The sequence below is a fragment of the Monodelphis domestica genome, chromosome 6 (genome assembly GCF_027887165.1).
Source record: "Monodelphis domestica isolate mMonDom1 chromosome 6, mMonDom1.pri, whole genome shotgun sequence".
Classification (NCBI taxonomy): domain Eukaryota; kingdom Metazoa; phylum Chordata; class Mammalia; order Didelphimorphia; family Didelphidae; genus Monodelphis; species Monodelphis domestica.
Window position 1 is genome coordinate 13,589,150 of NC_077232.1, and position 17,472 is coordinate 13,606,621.

General features: G+C 37.0%; 1 protein-coding gene across 2 annotated transcripts in view; it reads left to right on the forward strand.

Annotated features, from left to right (window-relative positions):
• Positions 1–17,472, forward strand: part of VN2R650 (vomeronasal 2 receptor 650) — a 103,962-nt gene that overhangs the window by 41,995 nt on the left and 44,495 nt on the right. The window contains 2 exon segments of one of the 2 annotated variants that reach the window (NM_001102434.1): positions 3,842–3,851; positions 3,854–4,165. In NM_001102434.1, coding sequence (NP_001095904.1) covers positions 3,842–3,851; positions 3,854–4,165 — 322 coding nt within the window. 2 annotated transcript variants of the gene reach the window in all.

Consider the following 17,472-nt stretch of genomic DNA (forward strand, 5'->3'; position numbering starts at 1 on the left):
TATAGATCGAAATATGAAAAACAAATGCCTCAGTCCCCCCATATAGTAAAATGGCAACCTCATACTCCCCCAGATGCACAACATAATGGCCTCTATGATATGTAGTGCATCTGGGGGAGTGTGAGGGCCATTGTACTACCATGTTTCCCCCCCCAAATAAGACACTGTCTTATATTAATTGGATGCCCCCAAACCAGAGGGTGTCTTATAACACACCCAGTGGCTGTGGTGGGCTTCTCACAGTAGAGGCCCCCCGCTGATGTCACAGGCCAGATCACCCCTATCCAATGTGTGTATACAGTACTGGAGGCAGTTCTGGGCCTGTGACACTGGGATAGTGGAGGCTGCAGCACTGGCTGGGATGGGTCTGTCCCACCTTGCACAGGACCATAAGGCAGCAGTGCACACAGTGTGGAATCCTCTTCCCCAGATTGCTGCTCACCATACTGATGTCTTCCATTGTGCAGCCACATAATCCTTTGTGCGGTGCCTCGTTCTCCTTCAGTTACTCTCACAACAAGGCACCACGCAAAGATTATGCCACCGGAAGTAATACTGTACGTGAGTGACTCTGCCACACACAGTGCTCCTCTCACTGACCACCAATGAAAGAAGGGCCCCTTCCGGAAGTGTGGTGGGGGCCAGATACATGGCCTCAGGGGGCCTCATGTGGCCTGCGGGCCATAGTTTGGGGACTCCTGTACTAGAGAGAGGTATGGGCAGATTTTTGATGAAGGAAACTTTAATCTAAAACATCATCAAGATTCTATTTTTATTAGATCTTGTCAGCATCATTCACGTTTCCTTTTGTGCCCTTCTCATGTCAGACTCTCCTCTGATTCATTTAACATCTGGTGATACTGAGTCATTGCAGTGATTTGGCCTGGTAAAAATGGAAGTATTACTTCAGAATATCCTGAAACCCAGCTCAAGAGGGATCAGAGAGACTTTTGGATCATCTCAAAACTCCGGGAAGCTACGGATACTTCAGGGACGGAAAGCAGAAAAGCAGCTACTTTGTCCCTTGAGTTTTTAACTCAAAAAGGAGGCTGCAGGTGTAGAGTTGCAGGGCAGATTGGTTCCCAGATGCTCTCACTTTCAAACACTGGTCAACATAGTTGTTTGAATTGTACTCCAGAGGTCTGAAGATGTGGCAACTTTCCTTATCTGTCCAGAGGGACCAAGAAGAATAATATCCAGGAGGCAAAAGTGTCCTATAAATATCCCCTGAAACCCTTTGTCTTAAACAGGGGCCGGTCTCATGTCAGACACTGATTTCCCAAGTATTAGGGACCGTGCAAAACTTGAGCATCTATTAGAAAAGTCTTTAGTCTCAGAGAATGTGCCGATAGCTGAATGAAAAAAGAACTTCAGTAATCTTAGACTCCCTGATTCCTTGGTACTTTATTGATTTTGGATAGTTGCCATGGGTTTGAGCAAACTAGGATTCCCTTTCTTTATAGTATTTGTGATCCTCCTGGTTTTTCAGATTTCTTTTTCTGAGTACCAGATAGGGGAGCATGCTTGCCAATTAAAGAGACCATACAATCCTACATATACAAAGGAAGGAGACCTAGTCATAGCAGGCTTTTTCTCCATGTTTTCATTCACTGAGCCTAATAATTTCCAGATAACCTTCTCATCTTCTCCTAGATGGATTGTTGCAGACAAGGAGTAAGTTGCTATTTCTGTTTTTTTTTTCTTGCCTGGTAAAATATATTAATCCATATTTTTGACTGATTGACTCTGTCAGTAGAGTAATATTTTATATGGCCTCACAGATTTGGTTAAATCAAGGACTTGGGTTTGGAAATGTCTATCATATTGGTACTCAGGAAACAGATAAAATCAAAGGCTTTAAAATCATTGTGCAGTTTAACAAGCAGGAAAATAGAAAATCTATACACACAGGAGATCTCAAATGAAAGAATCATGAATTCATTCTTACAGACTGAAAAAAAACTCTTGTAGGGTAAAGTTGGGATTCAAGTGGCAAAATGATATTCCTCAAGAATATCCTTTGTTGAGAAGTTATTGCTTCCATATTTGGAAGAAAGTATTCTTTATCAGAGCCATATTGATGAAGAAGTTCTTGGGATCATTTATTTATGTCAGCCTCAGATAAGATTTGGGTTGGGAGAGTCTTTCTATCTTTACACAGGAAACTGATCAAAGGATCTAAGAGTACTTACCTAAGACACTAGAAAAGAGAAATCATTAAGAATCTTACCATCAGTGTAGAATTTTATCCAACTAAGAAATTCAAAAATTCTAATCAGGCCATTTCTGGAGTGCTGCATTATTTTCTGGTCCCAGGATGTAGATGATGCTAAGAAAACTTGTGTAAATGGGCAAGAAGTATGCTGAAGTTTCAAGACATTTCATAGGGTATTCAATTTTAAAGAATCCTAGTGGTTTTAAAAATCTGGGTGGGGGGAACATGATAATTTATATATATACATATGTGTATATATATATATATATATATATATAATGTGAAGGACATTTAATTTGGAAGACTCATGGATTTTTTTTTTTTTGCCCTATACCAAAAATCATTAATAGGAGAGATGGTTCAAATTTGATGATAAACAAACACTTTCTAATGGTTATTTAAATATGGCATGCCTTCTCTTGGGGACTGTGCGGTCCTTTTCCATGGAGAAGGAGCTGAAATAAAATGGCAAAGGAACCCTTATCATATTTTTTGTAGAGATGAACCTTTGAGTGGAATGATTTGTGTCTTCCCAGAATAGCCAGAAGAGTATTTGATAACATGAGAGTTAGTGTCCATATTGGCACTAATGAACATCCCTGGTTAATTATTGCATGTAAAACCAAATAAGAATTCATCTTTTGAGGTCTGCTAGCCTTTCAGGCTCTGACCCAGGCTTATCTGCCTTAGAAGGGAACAATCTTCCCCTTGAAGTAATCTACATTGAATCCAAACTGATTTACTTGCTCTATCTGATATATGCAGTCACATTTCTTTCCATGACATCTTAGCACAGGCTGTTCACCATGTCTGGAAGATGTTCTCATGTGTCTCAGTCACTCCAATCCTTTGGTTCCTTTAAAGCACATCTTGAGTACCACTTTCTACAAGAAATTGACTGTGTCTTCAAGTTACTCTATCAAAAAGCCTCCAATTCCTTTTCATCCATTTTGTGTGTCTATTTTCCATTTTTGTTGGGTATGTTTGTATGCATGCAAGTCGTTTCTTATCAGTATAATATAAGTAAGAAATATTGAGGATGATTTAATTCCTCTATGTTGATCTCTAGCTCCTAGAACAGTGATTGTCATACAAAGGAAAGTTAGCAGACAGACTTAATGAATAAATGAATGAACTAAGCAGTCGGAAAATGCTGAAGACTGGATCTACTACAAAATTATATTATGTCATCCCAGTTGAGCTCTCCCTGATACAAGGCTACTTGGGTATTACTTCCCAACAGCTCATCAGTGTGTTTATTTACATTCACAAACTTCATAGAACACCTCAGTATCCTTATTCTCAGCTGATGGCAGGATCTTGCAATATACTGAGAATACAGAAACCATTATTTTGATCTTCTCCTTCTGTCTCCCTCTATCCAATGTAGAGTTCATATAAGATATCCTTTTGCCTTTGTATAATCCAGTGCTTGATTAAAGATGAAACCAATCAGTTGGTTATTCCTAATCTCTACCAACCTCTAAACTCCTACATTGTCCCCTCTTTCCACTCACTTAATGGCTGCCCTTTAAGCACTGGTCACCTCTTTTCATAGCTTTGAAAGGATTCCCCTAATGACCCACAGTCTCTCCACTATGAAACCTTGTTTCTGTGCATGTCAAGTTTTGCCCATTTTTCACTTTCTGTCATTTTAGGTTCATGCTCAAACATTACCAACACTTTCTCACTTTGCAATTTGCTGTGGATCAGATCAACAAGGACCCCCATTTGCTGCCCAACATAACCCTGGGATACCAGTTACTCAATAACTTAAACTCTAACAAAGTAGCTGTGGAGAACTCCTTGACGTATTTATCAGGGAGGTCTCTGACCATCCCTAATTATAGCTGTGGCAGGCAGCACAAGTCAGTTGCTGTCATTGGAGGGATGTCATCTGCACTGTCCATGTCCATGGCCACCATTCTAGGGCTCTATAAGGTCCCACAGGTAAGGAACTGTTGCACATTTTTAATCAATCTTCTCTTTGGGGTTCAAATAGACAAATCCTTTATAATGTGTCCTGCTGCAGCATTAGTGATTCAATTAGCAAAGATCAAGAAGTTGTAGGCTCTGTTTTGAAAACAGAAGCTCCAAATAGTGGGCAAAATTGTCTTCCTTGATGGAATTCACCGTGTCCTCTAGATGAGGCAATGCTCTCTCGATTCATTTGTTTTGCCTCTGATGGTTCTGAACCAAGTAAAAACCTTCCCAATGAGTAGACCTGCCCTCTCAGTTCACCTTTTTATATTTGAATACGACTCTGTAGATTTAAGATGTAAGAGATTTCTTTTTCTCTCTCCTTTCCATTTTCAAATTGATCTGTGCCTTTTCATGACAAGTATGAAATACTAGAACTTCCTTGCAGCATTTATACTCATAAATTCTATCCAATTCTGTGTTACAGATATCTTCCAATTCTAGTAAGTATTTTCTTCCTTCTAGGATTTGGGTTTGATTTGTTAAAGATGTGATCTATCCCTTCAGAATAGAAATTGCTTATTCATTCAATTCAACAAATTTCTGGGGCGTGAGGCTTCATCAAGTGTAACTGAATAGTACCAGAATATGACGATATATCACCTATGACCTCTGTGCAATCTGTTTGGAGAGACATCAAGGCAGCATAACAGAATTAATAGATGAGTAAGTGTTAATTCATGATGTCATCATCTTTTCTGTGCCAAAACCCATCCCTCTCTCTATAGGCAGAGGAGATAGGCACACGTAGTAGAAAAGTAAGGAATGATTGATGTCAATAGATTCACTGATGTTCTATACCATAGCTTGTTTATAGTGTCCTTGTGTCCTTAAATGATCTTTTTGTATTTTCACAATTTTTAGCCTTCAAAGATCATAATGATTTATCATCAGCTTTTAAAAGGCAAAAATTAATTTTTATTTCAGGAAACAAGTCAGGATTAGTGAAATCCCTGAATTGTAAACCAAATGAGATTGAGTACAATTCTATATTAAACATTTTTATTAGCCTGTTTCATGTGACATGCATTGTGCTAGAATGTAGGGATCATGCTGAATGAAATTTCAATTAATTATATAAAAACTTCCTATTCCTTCATGTAGTTGTTGTTGTCCTGTTGAGTCACAAATGAAACCCTAATTAAATTATGTTTCCAAATTGTTGTTGTTCTTCCTTTGCTCCATAACACATGCTTTAGCTGCTTCATGGCCATTTTGGAATGAATTCTCATCTGCCCATTCTGGTGGATATTATCTCCACATGCTTGAGGTAGACATCCCAACTGATGAGATCTGAAGCCAGTCAGTTATCCTTAACTTGGTTTAGATTGTTTACAAAGAAGGTTTTACTGGTGTGTGGCCACTGCATATTATAGCTTATTGGAGCCACAAAGGAGTGTTGGTGTACTGGGTTTTCATGGAGGACTAGCACCTCTGGTCTGAGGACTTCATACCTTTTTCAGGGCTGCTCATTCACAAATTATTCTGATATACATATATACACAGTCATCTACGTTTGTATGTATCTCTTGTAAGATAAACATTAGTATCAATAACTCCAAGTATTAATTTATAATATTTATTAATAATCACTTGAAGTAGAAGAAATAAAAAAATACAAAACCTAACTACCTAACTAAAGTAAGATGATGTGTGTAAATTCTCCTGCCTGGCTCAAAGCCAGCTTCAGCAGCTGCATTCAAGGAAAGAGAGAGAGAGAGGTGGGATCACACCAAAACTTTATCCTCTAGCCACACAATATCCATCTAGTTTTTTCTCTTCAATGTCTTCTCGATACAAACAAATACTGAAGGAAATCATTGAACATTGCTGTATCAGCGAGTATAGATTCCCAGTTGAATTGGGACTTTCATGGCCTTAGTGACTACAAGAGGTAGGAGATCTGGAAAGAAAAATTGTTCAAAGCACTGAGGCACAGAGTAAGTTTTTATGTTTATTTAATATCAAGGAATCCTCTTCAGCTGAATATTGAATATCTGTATCCTAAGGATTTTTGTTAATGTTGTTTAATCCTTTCAGACGTGTACCACTCTTTCTGACTCTATTTAGAGTTTTTGAGGCAAGAATCCTAGAGTGGTATGTAATTTAATTTTCCAACTCATTTTTCAGTTGAGGAAAGTGAGGCAAACAGTGACAAACACAGCTAACAAGTGTCTGAGGCCACATTTTAACTCAGAAAGATGCCCTTTTCTGACTCTAGGTCTAGCATTACATCTGTTTTCTCACCTAGATGTCATACTTGAGGGATGTAAACTTAAATTTGCTCAGAATCTTGCTAGCACTGTTGCTAGCACATAGATCAATATAGTTTCTGATTCCTTCTTTGTAGAGAGAAAGACGTTTTTAATCTTCTGAGGAGCAAGAAATTATTTTATGTGCCAAAATCTTAGAGCCTGAAATAGAGGATTTTGTCACATTCTTTTTAAAAATTTATTTCACTATATGATTTAGAATAATTTTCCATGGTTAAAAAACTAATGTTCCTTCCCTCCCCTCCTATCATTCACCTCCCATATATGACGCACAATTTGCCTGGGGTTTGCCATATTTATTGCCATATAATTGGGCAAAATAGTTTTTAATGATTGCTTTAATTTCTTCTTGATTCGAGGTGAGGTCTCCCTTTTCATTTTGGATTCTGTCAATTTGGGTTTCTTCTATCCGTTTTTTTTTTTATTAAACTTACCAGTACTTTGTCTATTTTATTTGTTTTTTTTTTTAAGTACCAGTTTCTAGTTTTGTTTATTAATTCAATAATGCTTTAGCTTTCAAATTTATTAATTTCTCCTTTAATTTTTAGGATCTCTAATTTAGTTTTCATCTGGGGATTTTAAATTTATTTATTTCTAATTTCTTTAATTTGCATTCCCAATTCATTGACCTCTACCCTCTCTAATTTATTAATATGTGAACTCAAGAATATAAATTTCTCCCTAAGCAGTGCTTTAGCTGAATTCCATAGATTTTGAAAGGCTATCTCTTCATTGTCATTTTCTTCAATTAAATTATTTTTTCTATGATTTGCTCTTTACCTGATTTTAGAGAATCATATTATTTAATTTTCAATTAATTTTTGATTTACCTCTCACTATACCTTTACTAATTATTATTTTTATTGCATTGTGGTCTGAAAAGGTACATTTATCATTTCTTCTCCTTTGCATTTTTTGCAATGTTTTTATGCACATGGTCAATCTTTGTGAATGTACCATATGCTACTGAAAACAAGGTGTATTCCTTTTTGTCCCTATTTATTTTCCTCCACATATTAACTAACTCTAATTTTTTTAAGATTTCATTTATTTCCACTACCTCTTTCTTATCTATTTTTTGGTTTTATTTATCTAGTTCTGATAGAGGAAGGTCCAGATCTCCCACTAGTATAGTTTTTCCATCTATTTCATCCTTGAGTTCCACTAATTTCTCCTTAAAAATCTGGATGTTATGCCATTTGGTGCATACATGTTGAGCACTGATATTTCTTCATTGTCTATTCTGCCTTTTATCAGGATATAATTACCTTCCCTATCTCTTTTAACTAGATCTATTTTTACTTTGGCTTTGTCAGATATCATGATTGTGACTCTTGCCATCTTTTCATCAGTTGATGCCTAATAGATTTTGCGCCATCTGCATACTTTTACTCTATGCATAACTACCTTCCACATATGTTTCTTGTAGACAACATATGGCATGATTTTGGTTTCTGATCCACACTGCCATTTACTTCTGCTTCATAGGTGTGTTCATTTCATTCATATTCAAAGTTATGTTTACTACGTGTGTATTACCCAACATTTTCATTTTCTCTCCTTGTCCAGCTCTTTCCTCTTTCATTATTTCCTTCTATACCAGTATTCTGTTTTTAATCAGTCCCCCTAAACCCTACCCTTATTTTACTTTCCTTTCTATCCTCTCCCTTCATATTACTCTCTAATTTTCTTTTAGGGTCTTTTTATGCTACCCCACACACTCTCCCCCACTTGAATTATTTCCCTCTCCACCCTTCTTTTCTTCCCCTCCCTTTTTATTCCCCTTTTATTTTTTAAAGTCTATTAAATTATCTTACTCCTCCCCCCCCCTTTTTTTTGGTATTCATGGATTTTCATTCCAGGGAGTTGGTGGCCATTGCCTTGTTCTTTCTGGGCAGATAACTAAGTGAGGAATGTGGATGATCTTTATATTGGACTCTGGAGAGGTTTTTGCCCTGAATATATTTTTCCCCAGTCCTCAGCAGGGTCCAGCTGCTCTCAGTGGAAGGGACAGCCCCCAAGAACTTAAAGATTGCCTTGCAGGGGTCTGGGTGTGGAGTGTAGGCAAGTCTCTGTATTGAGCTCTGGAGGGATTTTTGTACAGAGGCTATTTTTCTGGTCTCTGTGGTGTTTTCCTTTGAGCCTCTCTTTTCTGTTCAAGCTCTGTGCCTGATCTCCATGTTTCCTCTGCCTCCTGGGGTCCCTAGTCTTGCTGTTCTTATGGGCATGTCAGGCCCCAGAGAACTTAGAGGTTGCCTAGAGGTCTGCATGTAGAGTGTAAGGAGGTCGCTTTATTGAGCACTGGAGAGGTTTTACCCCAAGGGATTTTTATGGTTTTCTATTGCCTTTTTTCCTGTGAACCACCCCCTCTCCCCAACCTCCACAATCCCCATCTTCATGTTTCCTAAGCCTCCCAGTGTTCTGAGTCGTTTCTCTTAGAGGTAAGGCTGTGTTGACCTCAGCCAGCCTCCCTTCTAGAACTTAGACGTTTGTCCCATGCTTGCTCAGACTCTGGAAAGGTAGGTGAAGTGGGGGAAAGTTGGTGAGCTTGCTCCTTGGTGGGGGAAATTTTGCCCCCTTTTATCGTGGAAATGTCCTAACTTTCTGTAAGGCCTACCTACTGTGATGTGTCCTACCTTGGAACTCCTTTGCTCCTTTGATTTTGGTTTTGTCTATTTGAAGCACTCTGTCTTGATTGGTGGAGAGGAGAAGAAGAGCTCTGCTTCTACTCAGTAACCATCTTGACCTGGAAGTCCCCTTCCTCACATTCTTGATCAAAGTCAAGATTTGGCTAGAAAATTTTGACCTTTCAATAAAAAACTCAAGAGAATTATAAAAAGACAAACAAGAAAGAGATATTATAAACAAATCAATGAGGTTAAAGTACATTCTTCTGTGGGAAGATGATAGTTGTAACATCTCAGAATTTTATCATTATTTGGGAAATTTAAGTATATGTATATATATATATGTATATACATACATATATATATATACATATATATATATATATATATATATATATATAATTGTCCAGTATAGCTCCAAGAATTTGTAGTGTGTACTGTTCCTAGAAATCCAGACAGGCTAAACTAACTTGAGGGTAACTGAAAAGCCTCAAAACTATCAATGAGTTAGAAGAATGTCTGTTCCTGGCAGAGAGACAATAAAGTAATATGAATACTAAATACATATGTACCAAATAGTATCACATACAAATATTTAAAAGTTCATTATAAGAGAAAATTGTGAATAAAAATATGTTAGTAGGGGACCTCAGCCTTTCCCTCTTAAAACTACATAAATTTAATCAGAAAATAAAGAAGAAAAGAATAAAGTATGTGAATAGAATTTTAGAGAATTTCAATATGATAAAACATGGAAGGAAATCAAATGGGAATTGTAGGAATCTTTTCCCTCAGCTGTATATCACATATTCTTAAAAACTTGCAATGCTTTTAACTGACCAAAAATATATAACCAAGTAAAGAAAAGTAGAATTTTTAAAGTCTCATTTTCAGACCATGATGTAATAAAATTTTATACTCTATAAGGAGCTACTGAAACAGAGACTCTAAATTAGTTAGATCCTATAAATCTAATCCTAAAGAATGAGCGGGTCAAAGAACAAATCGTTGGAAAGATAATAGCATTAAAGGAAATGAAAACAATTAGACAACATATAAAAATTTATGGGTCAGCACCAAAGCAGTATTTAGGAAAATAATTATATCTCTCAATACCTCAATTAAAGTAGAGAAAATAAAAGTCAATGAATTGGGCAATTGTTTTTGGAAAAGAAAAAAGCAAAAGATAAAATATAGATGAATTTTTTAATTTAAGAAAAATGTAAAATGGCCAATAACCACAATGAAAGGGGGAATTTTTTCCCAAAGAAGATGAAATTATAGCTATTATTAGGAATCCTTTTGCCCAATTATATGCTCATATTCAAAGTGAAATGTAAGTGAAATTGTTTGTTGGATAAAAATCCTTATTTGACAAAATTGCTGGGAAAACTGGAAAGTAGTTTAGCAGAAATGAGGTATAATCAACAGCTAACACCATATTGAAAGATATGGTAAAACTAATTTAGATAAACATGATAACACAAGCTAAATCAGGTAGCATGGAAAACTTTACCTATGAGATCTATGTATAAGTGAAGAATCTATGGCCAAACAAGATATAGAGCATTAAAATATGTAAAACTGATAATATTGATTATATCAAAATAAAATGATTTCAAAGAAATGGGGTGAATATAACTAGGATGAAGAGGAAAGCAGCAAAGTGGGTGGGGGAAATTTATAGCAGATTTCTCTGAAAAAGAACATTTTTCCTGAAATATTTAGAGCCCTAAGTCATTTCTAAGAATACCAATCATTCCCAAATTCATAAATGATCAAAGGATTTGAACATGTAATTTTCAGATGTAAGAATTAAAGCTGTAGATAAATATCTGAATACTACTCTTAAATTAGTATTATTAAAGAAATGCAAATTAGAGCAAATGTGAGCTACCCCTTCACACCTTCCAGATACTAATGTGACAGAAAAGGAATATGACAAATGTTGGAGCATATTTGGAAAAATTGGGACACTAACACTCTTATTGTTGTTTTGAATTGTTCCAACCCCTCTAGAGAAGAATTTGAAGCTGTATCCAAGGAGTTGTAAAACTATACCTATTCTTTTACCCAGCAATATCACGATTCTATCTATTACCTAATGAGATCAAAGGAAGAGAATAAAAGACCTTTACATACCAAAATATTAAAGAAACTCTTTTTTGTGATTGCAAAAAATTGGAAATGAAAGTATTGCCCATCAAATGGGAAATAGCTGAATAAATTGGGCTATATGATTTTGATGGAATCCTATAGGGGTATAAGAAATGATGAGTAGGATGCTTTTAGAAAATCCCAGGATGATTAGTGGGAATGATGCAGAATGAAGCGAGCAGAAACTGGAGAATATTTTTATAGTAGTTTATAGAAATATTAGCAACATTGATGGTTACATGTGTATGACAACTATTCTCAGAAATACAATGCTTCACGGTAATCTATAAGAAGAAAATTTCCTCATTTCTATTAGTATAAGAATCTCTTTAGTTTGATACCTTGTAACACTGTGATTTGAGAGTAAGAATTTAGTCTCATGCAAATATCTGTGTATATAACCAGATTAGGCAAGTAGTTATAGGATACTAAGTGGGTAATTAAAGTTATTAAGTTATTTATATTGTTAGAATAATTTTAAGTGTATTATATTAATCATAAGTGAGTTATTATGTTAATCCATTCACAAGGTACTCTGAGCAAGGTAGCTCACACAGGAACCAGGGGATCACCTGAAGGCTCTGGAGCTCTAGAAACCCCAGCTCCAGAAGGAGCTCCAGAAACCCTGATAGCTCTTTGAAGCTCCTCAGAGCTCAGGAAATCGCCTTCTACACCTCTTGGAGGCCTCCTGAAGGGGCCAGGGAAATGTGGAGGTTAGGGGTAAGGATGGGGTTAGGTACAGACAGGAAACTATAAAAGCACGTGCAATTTGCAAAATGGTGCTCCAGATTTTGAATTGGGAGGAAACCTGCAGACTTCTGGCCATGTGATTTCTTTTGTCACAATAAAGCCAGATCTTTACTCAGAAGGGTCTTTCAGCATCTATTTTTTTTAAATTTTATAATATTTTATTTGATCATTTCCATGCATTATTCATTAAAGATAAAGATCATTTTCTTTTCCCTCCCCCTCACCCCCCGTAGCTAATGCGTGATTCCACTGGGTATCAGATGTGTTCTTGATTCGAACCCATTGACATGTTGTTAATATTTGCATTAGAGTGTTCGTTTAGAGTCTCTCCTCTGTCATGTCCCCTCAACCACTGTAGTCAGGCAGTTGCTTTTCCTCGGTGTTTCTACTCCCACAGTTTTTCCTCTGCTTATGGATAGTGTTTTTCTCCTAGATCCCTGCAGATTGTTCAGGGACATTATACCGCCACTAATGGAGAAGTCCATATCATTCCATTATACCACAGTGTATTAGTCTCTGTGTACAATGTTATCCTGATTCTGCTCCTCTCACTCTGCATCACTTCCTGGAGGTTGTTCCAGTCTCCATGGAATTCCTCCATTTTTTTATTCCTTTTAGCACAATAGTATTCCATCACCAACATATACCACAATTTGTTCAGCCATTCCCCAATTGATGGGCATCCCCTCATTTTCCAATTTTTGTCCACCACAAAGAGCACAGCTATGAATATTTTTGTATGAGTCTTTTTGTCCATTATCTCTTTGGGGTACAGACCCAGTAGTGCTATGGCTGGATGGAAGGGTAGACATTCTTTTATCATCCTTTGGGCATAGTTCCAAATTGCCCTCCAGAATGGTTGGATCAGTTCACAACTCCACCAGCAATGAATTAATGTCCCTACTTTGCCACATCCCCTCCAGCATTCATTACTTTCCTTTGCTATCATGTTAGCCAATCTGCTGGGTGTGAGGTGATACCTCTGAGTTGTTTTGATCTGTATCTCTCTGATTATAAGAGATTTAGAACACTTCTTCATGTGCTTATTAATAGTTTTGATTTCTCTATCTGAAAACTGCCTATCCATGTCCCTTGCCTGTTTATTATTTGAAGAATGGCTTGGTTTTTTGTACAATTGATTTAGCTCTCTATAAATATGAGTAATTAAACCTTTGTCAGAGGTTTTTATGAAGATTTTTCCCCAATTTGTTTTTTCCCTTCTGATTTTAGTTACATTGGTTTTGTTTGTACAAAAGCTTTTTAATTTGATGTAGTCGAAATTATTTATTTTTCATTTTGTGATTCTTTCTATGTCTTGCTTGGTTTTAAAGTATTTCCCCTCCCAAAGGTCTGACATGTATACTATTTTGTGTTTACCCAATTTACTTATGGTTTCCTTCTTTATGTTTAAGTCATTCACCCACTTTGAATTTATCTTGGTGTAGGGTGTGAGGTGTTGATTATTCCTAATCTCTCACACACTGTCTTCCAATTTTCCCAGCAGTTTTTATTGAATAGTGGATTTTTGTCCCAAAAGCTGGGATCTTTGGGTTTATCATATACTGTCTTGCTGAGGTCGCTTGTACCCAGTCTATTCCCCTGATCCTCCTTTCTGTCTCTTGGCCAGTACCAAATTGTTTTGGTGACCACTGCTTTATAATATAGTCTGAGATCTGGGACTGCAAGACCCCTGTCCTTTGTATTTTTTTTTTCATTATTTCCCTGGATATCCTTGATCTTTTGTTATTCCAAATGAACTTTGTTATGGTTTTTTCTAAATCAGTAAAGAAATTTTTTGGGAATTCAATGGGTATGGCTCTAAATAGATGAATAAGTTTGGGTAGGATGGTCATTTTTATTATATTGGCTCGTCCTATCCATGAGCAGTTAATGTTTTTCCAATTGCTCAAGTCTAGTTTTAGTTGTGTGGCGAGTGTTTTGTAGTTGTGTTCATATAGTTCCTGTGTTTGTCTCGGGAGATAGATTCCTAGGTATTTTATTTTGTCTAAGGTGATTTTGAATGGGATTTCCCTTTCTAGTTTTTGCTACTGAGTTGTGTTGGAGATATATAGAAATGCTGATGACTTATGTGGATTTATTTTGTATCCTGCAACTTTGCTAAAGTTGTTGATTATTTCGATTAGCTTTTTGGTTGAATCTCTAGGATTCTTTAAGTAGACCATCATGTCTTCTGCAAAGAATGATAACTTGGTCTCCTCCTTGCCTATTTTGATGCCTTCAATTTCTTTTTCTTCTCTAATTGCTACTGCTAGTGTTTCTAGTACAATGTCAAATAGTAGAGGTGATAATGGGCATCCTTGTTTCACTCCTGATCTTATTGGGAATGCATCTAGTTTATCCCCACTGCAGATGATATTAGCTGATGCTTTTAGATATATACTCTTTATTATTTTTAGGAAAGACCCTTGTATTCCTATGCTTTCTAGTGTTTTTAATAGGAATGGGTGTTGTATTTTATCAAAGGCTTTTTCTGCGTCTCTTGAGATAATCATGTGGTTTTTGTTGGTTTGCTTGTTGATGTGGTCAATTATGTGGATGGTTTTCCTAATATTGAACCAGCTCTGCATCCCTGGTATAAATCCTACTTGATCATGGTGGATGACCCTTCTGATCACTTTCTGGAGTCTTTTTGCTCTTTGGCTGCATCCCAAAAGTTTTGAAAGGATGTCTTGTCATTGTCATTTTCCTCGATGAAATTATTAATTATTTCTATGATTTCTTCTCTAACTAAACAATTTTGGAGTATCATATTATTTAATTTCGAATTAGTTTTTGATTTGGTTTTCCATGTATCATTACTGATCATTATTTTTATTACCTTGTGATCTGAAAAGCCTGCATTTATTATTTCTGCTTTTCTGCATTTGTGTGCCATGTTTCTGTGACCTAATGTATGATCAATCTTTGTGAATGTGCCATGTGGTGCTGAGAAGAAGGTGTATTCCTTTTTATACCTATTTATTTTTCTCCATATGTCTATTAATTCTATTTTTTCTAAGATTTCATTCACTTCTTTTACCTCTTTCTTTTTTATTTTTTGATTTGATTTATCTAAATTTAATAATGGTTGGTTCAAGTCTCCCACTAATATGGTTTTACTGTCTGTTTCTTCCTTCAATTCTCCTAGTTTCTCCATTAGAAATTTGGGTGCTATATTATTTGGTGCATACATGTTGATTAGTGATATTTCCTCATTATCTAAAATCCCTTTTAACAAAATATAATTACCTTCCCTATCCCTTTTGATCAGGTCTATTTTTGCTTTGGCTTTGTCAGATATCATGATTGCCACTCCTGCCTTCTTTCTGTTGGTTGAGGCCCAAAAAGTCTTACTCCATCCTTTAACTCTAACCTTGTGGATATCAACCCGCCTCATGTGTGTTTCTTGAAGACAACATATGGTAGGGTTTTGGATTCTAATCCATTCTGCTATTTGTCTACATTTTATGGGTGAGTTCATCCCATTCTCGTTCAAAGTTATGACTGTCATTTGTGGATTCCCTGGCATTATGATATCCTGCCCTAATTCTAACTTTCTTCTTCAGCTCTACCTTTTAGTCCAGTGATTTACTTTAAATCAGTCACCCTTGTCCCCTCCCTTGATATGTTTCCTTTTTTAGTCCCTCCCTTTTTGTTCCATTCCCCTCCCCCCTCTCTTTCCCTCCCCTTTTGTTTTCCCTTCTCCCTACCCTTGTTGGGTAAGATAGAATTCAAGATCCCAATGGATCTGGGTGTTTTTCCCTCTCAGAGTTGATTTCCCTGAGATTAAAATTTAAGTAAAAATTCTCTTCCTCTTCTTCTTATAGGAGTTTCCTTCCCCTCCCCTTCCCATGTGAATATTTGTGTGAGAAAGATTATTTTATTTGGTCTTTCTTTTCCCCCTATTTACACATAACATTTTACCCACATGGTAGTATATATAGATTGATATAAATGTAGTCCTTATAGAAAAGAGTTTGAGTAAAAGAAGAAGATAACATTTTTCTCCTTTTCCCTTTCCTTCATATTTACCTTTTCAGGTATTCCATGCTCTTTGTTTTTCGGTGTCGAACTTTCCACAGAGCTCTGGTCTTTTCTTTGCAAAAACTTGGAAATCTTCTATTTTGTTGAATGCCCATACTTTCCCTTGGAAGTATATAGTCAGTTTTGCTGGATAGATGATTCTTGGTTGAAGACCCAGCTCTCTTGCCTTTCTGAAGATCATGTTCCATGCCTTATGGTCATTCAGAGTAGAAATTGCAAGGTTGTGGGTGACCCTGATTGGCATTCCTTTATATCTAAATTGTCTTTTTCTGGCTTCTTGTAGGATTTTTTTCTTTTGTTTGAGAGCTTTGGAATTTGGCAATTACATTCCTGGGAGTTGTCTTTTGGGGGTTTAGTGTAGAGGGTGTTCTGTGAGCTCTGTCAGTGGCTGTATTGCCCCCTTGTTCTAGAATCTCTGGGCAATTTTCTTTGATTATATCTTGTATTATGATGTCGAGTTTGCTGTTTATTTCTGGCTTTTCTGGAATTCCAATTATTCTTAAATTATCTCTTCTCCCTCTATTTTCTAGGCCTGTCACCTTCTCAGTGAGATATTTTATGTTCTCTTCTAATTTCTTGGACTTTTGGCTTTGCTTTATTAGTTCTTCCTTTAAAGCCTGGTTTTCCTTTTCAGTTTGGTCAAACTGGTTTTGTAGATGCGTGAATTTCTTTTGCATTATTTCCCACTTTTCCTCCCAGAAGGCTTCCATCTTTTTGATCATTTCCGATTCAAATCCTTCATGGGTTTGTGGAGTGTTTCAATTTCCTTGGGAAGATTTCGGAGTATTTGCTTGTGTTTCCTCTTCTATCTCCTCTGTGTTTTGTATTTTTGCTCCATAAAATATGTCCAAAGTCGCCCCATCTTCTTGTTTTTGTTTTTTTTTTTTTTGAATTTTGGGTTTTTTGTGCTTCTGTGGAGTTTGCCATCTCTATATGAGTGGGGAGTATTAGCTTTTCTTATCTCTGTCTGGCGTTCAGAGGTTTTAGCCCTAGGCAGATTGTCTGTTCTATGGCTTGGCCCTTGTTTCTGTGCCTCCGCACTCTGAGGGGGGAGGGGCCATGGCTTCCTGGAGCTCTGAGGGCTGGTGATAGGATTAACCTCAGACTGAGTATGCCCTCAGGCAGCGACCTTCAGTAAGACCCAGATGGAAGGATCTGGTCAGGGGGCTACAGGCTCCCACTGTCTCTCACTGTCTCCCTGCTGTCTGGGTGCCCCCATGACTGGCTCAGGTCGTTTTCAGGGGGAAGCCCTCAGAACAACTAGCTCCCGAGGCCCCCCTGCCTGCCCTGAGGTTCCTGCTGCTGCCTGGGACTCAGCACTCTGGGTTGGGGGGGACCTTCCCGTTCCTTCCCCTTAGATCCAAATGATCTTGGGCTCCAACTCTTGGGGGGCCATACCTTTTGATCCAGGTCCAGGAGGAGTGTT